The sequence below is a fragment of the Hevea brasiliensis genome, chromosome 10, assembly GCF_030052815.1.
Source record: "Hevea brasiliensis isolate MT/VB/25A 57/8 chromosome 10, ASM3005281v1, whole genome shotgun sequence".
NCBI classification, from domain to species: Eukaryota; Viridiplantae; Streptophyta; class Magnoliopsida; order Malpighiales; family Euphorbiaceae; genus Hevea; species Hevea brasiliensis.
Genome location: NC_079502.1, coordinates 87,468,961 through 87,480,388, shown reverse-complemented (window position 1 = coordinate 87,480,388; position 11,428 = coordinate 87,468,961). Strand labels below are relative to the sequence as shown.

Below are 11,428 nucleotides of genomic sequence, written 5' to 3'. Positions count from 1 at the left end.
CTCATGGATTTTCTTTAAAATTTTCGGAACCTTAAATGAATGATACTTTTGATAAATGGTTAAAATAAATCATATTTCATAAATTAACTTCAAAAGCATGACACAAATTAAGTACGGTATATTATAGTGTGCCAGTACACAGTGTGGCCTTACTTACTCGGGTATACTGTACACGGGTAAGGGGTGTCACATTACCATTAAAATTAAACATTATAATTATAATTAGTTATACTAACTAGAATGAAACACAGTAAAAATATAATTTTTTATATTTTATATAATCGATTAAAACAAAAGTTTTAAATATAATTAACTTTAATTATATAAAGTAAAAGGATAAATATATTATTTTTTTATTTATAATTAAATAAAATAGAAAAATTATAATTAAAATATAATTAATTAATTAAAAAATATAAAAAATAATATTTTTATATTCTCTTATAATAATTAAAATTAAAAAGTAAAAATATAAAAAATAATTTAAAGTTAATTTTTATTAATTACATAATAAGCATGATTCTCATTCTGTAATTTATGTATGCAAAGTAAATACCTCAAAAAGGAATTTAATTCTAATTTCAGAGTGAATTAAACATAATTAAAAATTTATCATTTAACTTTTAATTTCACTCAATTTTATTTTCAATATATGAATCAAACAGGCTCTTGAACTTTAATAATTTTATTAAAATATAAAAATACTTGTAAAATTGTTTATCTTTTCTCATAAGAGTATTGATCTACCCAATTTAATTTGAGAGATTAAGTTATGACAAAATTTATCAATTAATAAGTAATATTTTAGTTTTTTTTTTCAATGAGTAATTAAAGTAATTTAAATAGTTTAATTTGATAATTGGCATAATTATTAGCACACCACTTTTTTATGATTTATATATATTTTTTTAATATCAAATTATTAAATTATAGGAGCATTTTTATTTAATATATTAAAATTATAATACCCAATATTTTTTTAACTTTGTAAAAAAATAAATATATATCTTTACTAGGTTAAATTTAAAAAGTAAAGAAAAAAATTTTAATCTAACCTTGCAATGAGATGAATTTTTATAATTTAAAATAATGTACTTATAATTCAAAATCACGTTCATATAAAAATTTTATCAGAAGTTTTATTAGATTTTAATTTGAGAGATTATTTATGAATAAAAAATTAAAAAAATAAATAATTTTATTAAAATAAATTAAAATATAATAATTAAAATAAAATTATTGTAAATAAAATTTATTTATGATTTTACAAAAATTTACGAAATAATTTTTATTAATTACGACACATATTATTAATAAAATAAAAAATATAAAAATTTAAATCCTCGCAGCATTGCCCGCGAGGAATTTTGCCCGTTAGATCTAAATTCATTTCCTCGTCGGGATTTAATTTAAAAATATTGAAAAAAAAATGAGAGTGGCATTTTAGTCATGAAACGAAAAAAAAAAAAAAAAAAAAACATTGTCGTTATCGGTAACGTCGTGATCAGGAGCTTTTCTGACGAATCCGCCACATCCACGCTCCTCTACGATGTAAACTTCCTTTACATCACCATCTCTCCCTCTTTAGAGCGTATCTGTTTCTGGATATATATATAACAAGCACACTCTCACACATGCATTATCTCTAGTATGTGAGCAGCCGTCTTCTCTGCTACCACACTTGACCTCTGTCTCTCCAATGGCTACTAATGCTATTTCCTCTCATGTGGTTAGATCTCTTTTCTTTGAATGCTCTCTCTCTCTCTTTCTTCTTTTTGATCTCTTATAATTAGCTATAATACTCATTTTTTCAACTTCTGCTTTCTAATTATGCTAATGTCTTCTCAAAATGCAACTATTTTTTGTAATTATGCTATATTTTGAACTGTTGAGTTATTTTTTCTCTGTTATTTTTTTTTTCTCTGGAAGCTAGCAGACTCTATGCATTGTTTGTTCTCTTCTGGCGGATTTGCTATGAATATACTCTCAAAAATTGTTAATCTACTAATTATGTTGCTAGATAGGGCCATTTATTTGATAGTAATATTGGGGTGGATTTGATTTTCAATCCAGGAAACCCCATTGATTGTGGATGGAAGTTGCGATCTTCCTGTTGCTGGTTCATGCTTCCAGTTAGTAAAGCCAAGTTTCGATGAGGTCAACCAGCAGCGTACTCTAGGTATTGATAGTTGTTGGGTCAGTTACAGAGTTTCAATTCTTTTGAACCAACTATCCATGGCTAATGAAAGTTCCTGTTTTGGAATGTTAGATATTTTGCCTTTACTTTTTGAGGAAGCTTCGTTTCCAATGGAAGAAGAATGCGCCTTTCAGACTCCACATGTAAGTTCCGTTGTTGCAGGTTTTTTATTTACTAATTGCTTTTGCCAGGGAGGAAAAAAGTTACTGTATTTTCTTCATTTGAATGGAGTTTGGTGTTTCATTTAACTGGTTAATTGGTTCTTATGGAATCTATTAGCCAAGCAACAAGGCAGGCTAAAGCTTTGGAGTTCCCTTTCCCCCTGCTATCTCAACTCTTTTTCTTGCTGATGCTTCAGCAGTTATTTTTTTAATGCATTAGGCATTTTTTTATTTTTATTTTCTTCTGGGATGTACCAAAAATTATAATTAACTTGCTAATTTTTTTAATTTCCTTTGGGCAGCTGAACAGAAATTTTATGAATCAAACCTAAATGGTCCCACAATTCTAATTTTCCTAAGGAAATAACATAAACCTGCAAAAGCCTCTATTCGTTTCTGTTAATTTCCTAAGGAGCATCATGAATTATATTTTTATACTTCCTGCGAATCATTATTGGCTATTAATTCTTCCAAAAAAGTCAATAAAAACAGATTCCCATCTTTGAAATTAATGCAAGCACATCAGTTTCTCTATCATGTTTTCGCTACTGACTTTGTCTGCTACTGTCAGAGCCATAATGCCATAAATGGAGTTAATCTGATCAGTCAGAAGCTCTCCATATAGTTTCATCATCATTTATCGAGTCATTATAAAGTGTATTCAGCAACATATACTGGTGGATGAAACCTTCCTACTAACTATTTCGTATGTTTTTGCAAGATACCATTTGGTGGTCCCATAATACGGCCAAGAAGTGCCACATTGCATGAACATTCTCAACCTGTACATTAATGGTTATTCGCTGTTATAGATGGTGAAGTAATCATTCCATTAATGTCTTTCGAAATCCCTGTTTCCAAGTGCAAGTGGCTAGGAAAGGGTCATGCAAATCATTTTCTTCATGTTTGTGCATTTGTTTTTTTGGGATAAATTCATATAATCTTGTTTAATTTATAATATTTTGCTCCTTGTCTTTGGGTGTTAAATCATTATTAGGTTTCAACTTACACTTACAGATGCAGGATAATATACTATATTTGACATTTTCTTTACCTTATATATGGTCTGTAATTCTCTCACTTGACTGTGTTAATTCTGTTTTGATTTTGTTGCTACTGTCATATATGAAATGCTTTAATATTCTTATTTCAGGAAACCATTGTTTAAATGCTGGTTATATTAGGGGTTGTGGGGAGTTCCATACTTCAGCTAAATCATTCCTTAAGTTGCTTTCTCTCTCTCTCTCTCTCTCTCTCTCTCTCTCTCTCTCTCTCTCTCTCAAAAACACAAGTGCACACGAAAACACACACAAAAGAGCACAAGAAAAGTCCAGGCTAACATCTTTTTTCTCCACTTCCTCATCTAGCAGAATTGCAGAAAAGGATCCATAAAGCTGACCTGGCTTAGTTGTTGTTGTTGTCCTCTCTCTCTTCTAGAATTGCTTAAAATGGTTGTTATTTTGAACAATTCATTTTTTTTGGGTCATGGCAATGCATTATCTCGCTATCAAACTTATTTTGCCACTTCTGCAATTTATAATGTATGGTAAACATGAACCATTTTTTCTTTTTGCCCATCTTCTATCTTATCAGTTACTATGTTTTATGATTGATGGGTGATCCAACCAAAAATTTTAAGCTAGTAGGTGGAGTGGAGATGTCCATAATAGTATGTAAGGAGGTAATGAGATTTATTTGAACAATATGGTACCACTCAATGCCACTCCTGTGCCTATGTTTAATAAAACCACGCTTTACACAGTATACTTCACAACCATAAAATAGCAACAAGTTTACACATTGGCAAACAGCAACAACAAAATAAACAATATCAAGTTAACAACCAGCTCTGATAAAATGTTGGAATATCAATCCAGAGATTTAAATTAGTAGATAGAGATGCCTCTGCTATATATAAGACTGCATCAAAACCAATATGGGATTAGTCTTTCATGATTAGTCCAACCTTTAACTTATGGTGACTTGTTTTTGTCATTCCTAGTTTAAATACTATATAGACAAGATTTCTTTGATTCTGATCCTCACTTTTCAACTTAGCTCTATCTTTCTGTTATTTCTTATTTGCTCTGGACAAAGATAGAATGGGCATTTAGCAGTTAATGGAGATTGTATGCTTATATGTCTTTGGTTTTTTGCCTTCTCCATTTTTGCAGGGCCAAGATGTCTACAGTAGTTCAATGTTGTCTGAGGAAGACAAAACCAATCCAAAATGTACATCACAGCTTGCATTTTTAAGCTTTGTGGAACTTCCTGATTCACCAAAAAAGCAGATGTGTTTAGATCCTCAACTGAATTGCCAGAACTTCATTGGTTTCCAGATGGAAAATGCCGATGCTTATTCACCATGCATTGTGGATATAGATGTTGAGATGGAAAATTTTGAAAAAACTAAATCCAATGATGAAGCTTTTGGAAGTATAAAAAGTGAAGGTCTGCTAACTGTAAGTGCATCTTCCTTAATGTGTAATTTACAGCCTTGAAAAGTTCTTCATATTCAATACATCAAATTTAAGCAAAGAAAGACCAAAAATGTTGTCGTGAAATAGTTTGTTTTATAATAGTGCTCTTGTCTGTAGTTGGTGCTAGCATTTATAATGGATTGCATCTTTTGTAGGGGATACTGCAGAGACAAGCAAGCTTAAAAACATGTGGAAGACTCATGCAATTATTTACAAACCACAGCAGCTCAGCTTTATTGAAGTTGATTTCTAAAGGTATATAAGCATATTCTATTCGGATACTGCTGTGTGGCAAATCTGAATATGTTGTAATAATTTGACAGAAAATTCTTTTAGCAAATTGAAGGAATATGTCACAAAGAGATTCATGTTACATTTTCTGCATTGTTCCTCAAAATTTCTCATACTCCTGGCATTAACTTATTATCTGTATCAGAGGCATCGACTTATACTTTCTTTTGAAGCTTAGTATGGTACAGGTAGATTATATATACAACTAGTAAAATAAAAGCTTTCTGGTGCTTTTATTTAACAGATAAATCATTCAATGAGAGAGTTTATGATACACCAAATAACAGATGGAGAAAGTATAAGCGTGCAGCGTCATTTGATTCAAGACAAATTGTTCTTCTCTTCTCAATCTTGTAAGTTCTTCACAAGCATATTAGAGAGCTAAATGCCTTAATTTTTTATTCTGCCTATTTTGGCTCCAGTTCAATAAATCATTAATTTGACTTGGCTTTTCTATGCCTACTATGTTAAGATGCAACCGTGCATTAATAGTGATAATGCTGTAGGGTTAGCAATGATAATGTTTTTGTTTTGATAATTGGCTGAATGTGCATGTTCTGCAATTTGGTATCGTGTTGTCTCTATTGATTAAGATGGATTTTGGTGGAAGATATGTTTATGAAAGTCAAACATATAGTTGAAATTTTTAATGAGCCATTCAGAGAGATATTTGTACGAGTAGGACTACATCACTTTTCGAATGTTCTGTATACGTATCATTTTTTCCTATAAAATACCAGAGGAAAAATGATCGATATTGTTAGGAATCACTAAGAAAAGAAAAGAATGTGAAGATTAATTGCAGTGTTAATTGCCTGCTAATGAAGTTCAGATGAGGCTTGTTTGCATTAGTTCATTTTCATTCTGTCTAGTCCATTTTATGCTTCACATGTGATTAAAGCACCCTGGTTCATTTTCATTCTATAATTACTATAATGACAGATATGAATTCTTCAGTCTGCCTGAGCCTGAGTTTATACATTATGTATATCATACTCTGGCATCACCAGCACTTCTATAACTTGAATGGGCTATGTCCCAAACCAAGTCCGTAGGCTATTGCACATTCTATGACTGAAGCAAGTTTTGCTATTTTTAAGCAAAGGCCTGCCTCATCTGAGCCGGCTCGCAGGCTCATGTGACTGAATCTTAGTATATATTCTCTCTCTCTCTCTCTCTCCCTCGGGTGCTTGAATCAAAGTAGGATGGAAACTACCTGGCGTTAAAACCTGGGAGCAGTAATAGTAGGCAATTGTAATACAAAACCTAAGTTTTTCTTTCTGTTTCAGTCATCAACTTACCATCTTTACTTTCTTGATCCAGGTCAAGTTTGGGCACATTGATATTAATATATCTGACTCTAAGAGTTAGGCAGACTGCTGATGGTTTTGTTAATGCTTAACAGTTGTCCCTGAAAACTGCTGTTGAAGTTTAATTTTCCCACTCTGTACGTAAGACATAATTAGATCCCAATTTTAGCTGATGCGTGCTTTTCTTCTTATTTTATTTTTTTTAATTATCTCATAATGGCCTTTGATTAATATATAGTGCTTTTCTTCATAACAAAATGGATCTTTGCACCATCAACATTTACGCCTGGGGGAAGCGGAGAGTAGCTAAATGACGAACTATTCTGGCGTAAGTTTCTTTCTTATAGGACCTATTGAAATTTTAATTTTTCATAAAAAAATAGTACATAAAATTTCGTAGTTAAATTATTTCTTAAATCTTAAAGCTTCAGTAATGAATTTGACGGTGACATTTTTCAATCACATTCAAGAAGGGCAAGCATGGATAAGCTAAGAATTTCCTTCTATGTCAATTAAAAAAAAAAAACTAAAATAGAATACTGTTCAAGAATCACTCAAAGAAGAAAGAAGTTTCAGTGAAAAGAAATCACAAAATAAAAATTAATAATTAACAAATATGATGAAACAAATCAAGTGTCGATTTTACCACCTTGTGGATTTCTGCCCCAAGAAAATTGAAACCTGGATGGCATATTGAACAAATGGCACCAATCTGTTGCAATTATCTTCTTGCTGTCAGAGTAGTTCATGTCAAAATCACCATTCCTCTTGTATTCTGATTTCAGTTGGGGGTATAATTGAGTATTGAAAGTGCTTCAATTCCTGTCTTCATTTTTTTTTTTAAATACAAAATCTCTAACATGCGCAACCGCCTCCTTGCTGCTCATTCTGGGATGAATTGACAGTAGGCTTGAGGTTCACATCAACCATGTCTTCTTGTTTCGTTGAAGAAAGCGTTTCCATCCCCGGTAAGGCAGAAGCAATTTTCCGGAATAAAGGCTGCAATTCATATTCTCAAATCAAGCTCAAAGCCATACAAAGTGAACAACAGAAACAAAGACAAGCGAAAACGCCATAGCTACATCATCAGGTGAACGGATATCGTATTAACTATTATTGCCTACGATATAAATTCCTCTAAAAGATCAGAGCAACTTAATCACATTATTAGCTTGGAATAAAGGCTGCAATTCATATTCTCAAATCAAGCTCAAAGCCATACAAAGTGAACAACAGAAACAAAGACAAGCGAAAACGCCATAGCTACATCATCAGGTGAACGGATATCGTATTAACTATTATTGCCTACGATATAAATTCCTCTAAAAGATCAGAGCAACTTAATCACATTATTAGCTTGGAAAATACATTTTACCTTAATATTGAACCCTGCTTTTGCGCTGGTTTCTATAAACATTACTCCAAACTCTTTTGCCTTGTTATCTCCTTCCTCTATGGAAACTTGCCTGTTAAATCAATAAACAAACATAGTCGATGATTTCAAACTACAGCCAGAATTTATTAATAGATGAACCACTTACGCTTGAAAAGAAAGCACATGAAGATTGGAGAAAGAAAAACAACAATATTGGAAAGCAAATTAGTGTCCTAATATTTGAAGAATTCCTAGTCATCCATCTCTCCTTAGATCAGAGTTTATAAATATAGAACAGAAGTAAACCCAAGAAGCAGAGGAAAGTAGAATTGTTATTACTTAGTTTTCTTTATCATACACAAATGGGACTCTTCAGAAAGCATGATTCATCATCTTATTTTCATCAGTTAATTTCTTACCTTTTCTCAACAAGATCAGTTTTGTTCCCAACAAGGACAATAATGACATCACTGCCTCGTTCTGTTCGTACCTCCTCAATCCACTTAGAAGTGTTCAAAAATGATTGCCTATCTGCATGGGTTATAAAATTCAGTAAGAAATTTATCAAGGTTACATACATACTAAAATTCAGCCTTTCCGACAAATTATGACCACTGCCACAAAAGTAAAATAAATCAAAACAAAAATGCTTGTGCCTTATGTATATAAAATGCCTTTCTAAACATATAAAGATACATGAAGAAAAGACCTTGAGCATGCTTGTCAATCATTTTTTTAATTACTTTTTTATTTTTCTTTTATTTAGCATCAGTTATAATTTTATCTTGTCAGAACAAACATTTGACAGACCTTGTTTAATTATTTTCTTAATAAAGACCTTGTTTCCTTCCTTTTTCTTAATTATTTTCTTTTAGGGCTAAGACAAATCACTAGCCATGTTGTTCTGATAGATGTTAAAACACCTGTATGTAAAACCATTCTTCTATCCTCTATATTTCAAGATCAAAGTGACTAAAAGAAGCTCTCAAAGAAACATGTATTGGGCTAAGACAACTTACTAGCCACGTCATAGACAATTACAGCAACGGAAGAATCCCTGATATAGCTTGGTATGAGACTCCTAAATCTTTCTTGCCCAGCAGTATCCCTGCACAAATAGAATAAGAAATTTCAAACACCAGAACTGCAGGAACAAAATGGAAGAGACCATACATCATTATAACCAATGTAATGTAACAATCACTAATGAGACTTCATGAGAAAGCATAAACAGATGTTCATTGCCCTAAAGCACGTTAGTTCTTGAGACTTGAGTACAGACCAACATAATATCCTTGACACAACTCAAGCATGGCTTCATCTTGGAAAAGGACTACAATAAAAACAAAACACCCTACAGGTAACAATATTGATACTACAACCACTAAAAACAATACCGGCAAGGCTGCAAGTAACGGATCACCCAATAACGAATAATGATGCCCAATCTAGGTGTAAGCTACTATAAGTAGTTTGGACATTCGCTTCCACATTTGATTAAGAGCACTTGCCCAAGTATATCCCTTGATATTCGGATCATCTAAAAAGATAAGGATTCCAAGATAATCGCCACAATTACAGTCCCAATCCTAACACTCATAGGACTCTGAGAAAAGGGAATTTATACTAAAGCCTATATAAAGACCATCAAATAAGTACGTGAATCTCAAATTGAATCCTATTCATTCACAGCTCAATTTTCATGACTAACTTAAGTGATGGTTAACCCACCCAGTGTTCTCCATTGTTCTAACTCACCCGGAGTTCTCCATTGTTGTCTTGTAGAAGAGGAGAACAACATTATCAATTAATAACTTGTCATATTGAAATATTTTTTCCAGAATAATAACATTAATTCCACATTTTTTCCATATTTGGAATGCCTAGGACAATTATTCAATAGAAAGCGATTCTTGGCCAAACTAATAACCGATCCATTTTCAAGGAAAAAGCTTTCTGTTTTGACAAGAAAAAGAATAAATATTTTAAAAAAAAAATCTTGCAAAACAAAAAAGAACTGCTTATTACTTTTGCAAAATTTCAAGGACTAAAAAAGGGTAATAATAAATTGATATACTTTGCAAAAATTTAGTTTTCCAATTTCAGGGGCAAATTGACCTTTGTTCCATAGACAATCCTAGAGATTGCAAAGCAACCAATAAGAATAGCCATCATAATAAAATCAAAAAAATTGCCATGAGAAAGATACAAGCAAAAGTCTACAAGAAATTCTCCAAAAGATAATTTAAAAAAAAAGAAATCTCATACCAAAGCTGTAAACGAACCGTCCGATCTGCAAGGTACATTGTTTTGGACAAAAAATCAATCCCAATGGTAGCCTGCGATTCACAATAAATTAAAGAAAGAAAAAAAAAAAAGAAACTTCCTCAAGTAGATCTAAACAATAGAACTTTACTGGGCTTAAGGATTTCGAGTCGAGTATCCTAAGATCCAGTAAACTGTGTTCATTCAAGATCCTTCTAAATCTAAAGATTAAAACAAGGGGTTCAATTCCTCAATTTGATCAAATCAAAATTAAAATAAGAAGACAATTCTCCAATAACAAACAAGAAGATTTCAACCCAAAAGAAGAAATGACCTGGTAAGTCGTGTCGAATTTATCGTACATGAAGCGAGTGATGATGCTGGTTTTGCCTACAGATTGATCTCCTAAGAACACCAGCTTGTATTTAGCGAGTGGAGACACTGTCGCCATTTTGTTACTGTGATTGTTTGTGCTTGTTGGGTATTTGTTTACAGATCTGAATCTCAAAGAATTTCTCTCTAAAAAATTTACTCAACACCCAGATTTGAAACTTTTTGAGTTCATTCCATTTAACGTATACGGACGAGCAGAAACCGCCAACCACGACGACACGGCTCAGTCAAAATGGCTTCAGTTTTTTTTTCTGCTTTTTTTTTTTTTTTTTTTTAGGATTATGTTCACAAAAATATATTTTTTTAATTATTATATTATTATAAAAATAACAGCAAATAAAAAAAATAGAGAAAATTAGAGAAAATTTTATTATATAGATGGAAGATGAATTCAGAAAATAACGAATCATTATAGGTTAAGCAAAACCCTATATACAGTTATAAATAATATTTTAAGAAACATAATATTAAATAATTTATTAAATAAATTTATAAAAAAATAAATAGATTCATTAGTAATATAAATAGACATTCATTTATCATAAAAATATCAGTCTATCCAATGGTTTTTTTTTTTTTTGCATATGTTTTTTTTTTAATTTTTAAAATTTCTTTAATTTCTATTTATTTTAATTTTTAAAATTTCTTTAATTTCTATTTATTTTAATTTTTCAATTACTTGAATATGAAATAATTGTTTAATAATAATAATTATTTTTATTAAAATAATTTTATTTATATTTTAATATTGTATACATATATACTAAAACTATATTAAAAAATAATTGTATATTTTTTTTATAATTCTTTTTATTATAAAAAAATCATAATAATTTCTAACTCTCAATCTAATAAATCTAATAAGAGCATTGTTTAAGTCTTACAAAATAAATTCTCTCATTAGCCTATTAAATTTTAATCTTATAAGAACTTAAATATAAATGTTCTAGTATAGT

General features: G+C 30.8%; 2 protein-coding genes across 3 annotated transcripts; one reads left to right on the top strand and one right to left on the bottom strand.

Annotated features, from left to right (window-relative positions):
* The first annotated feature begins 1,598 nt into the window (after window positions 1-1,598).
* On the top strand, window positions 1,599-6,856 carry LOC110643564 (uncharacterized). 2 transcript variants are annotated; one of them, XM_021796011.2, is made up of 8 exons: window positions 1,599-1,729; window positions 2,074-2,179; window positions 2,270-2,340; window positions 4,533-4,820; window positions 4,994-5,093; window positions 5,374-5,482; window positions 6,453-6,576; window positions 6,678-6,856. In XM_021796011.2, the coding sequence occupies exons 1-7, from the start codon at window positions 1,700-1,702 to the stop codon at window positions 6,529-6,531; spliced, it is 783 nt and encodes a 260-aa protein (XP_021651703.2). In that variant the 5' UTR covers window positions 1,599-1,699; the 3' UTR covers window positions 6,532-6,576; window positions 6,678-6,856. The 2 variants fall into 2 exon arrangements, with proteins under 2 accessions (XP_021651703.2, XP_021651702.2); XM_021796010.2 differs by lacking the exon at window positions 6,678-6,856 and having other exon boundaries at window positions 6,453-6,630.
* A 68-nt stretch (window positions 6,857-6,924) lies between these two features.
* Window positions 6,925-10,692, bottom strand: LOC110643565 (ras-related protein RABH1e). The gene is made up of 6 exons (XM_021796013.2): window positions 10,414-10,692; window positions 10,083-10,153; window positions 8,834-8,922; window positions 8,234-8,345; window positions 7,815-7,905; window positions 6,925-7,438 (listed from the first exon to the last, which is right to left on the bottom strand). Exons 1-6 carry the CDS (start codon window positions 10,528-10,530, stop codon window positions 7,295-7,297), a joined length of 624 nt encoding a protein of 207 aa, XP_021651705.2. The 5' UTR covers window positions 10,531-10,692; the 3' UTR covers window positions 6,925-7,294.
* Between the last annotated feature and the right edge of the window lie 736 nt (window positions 10,693-11,428).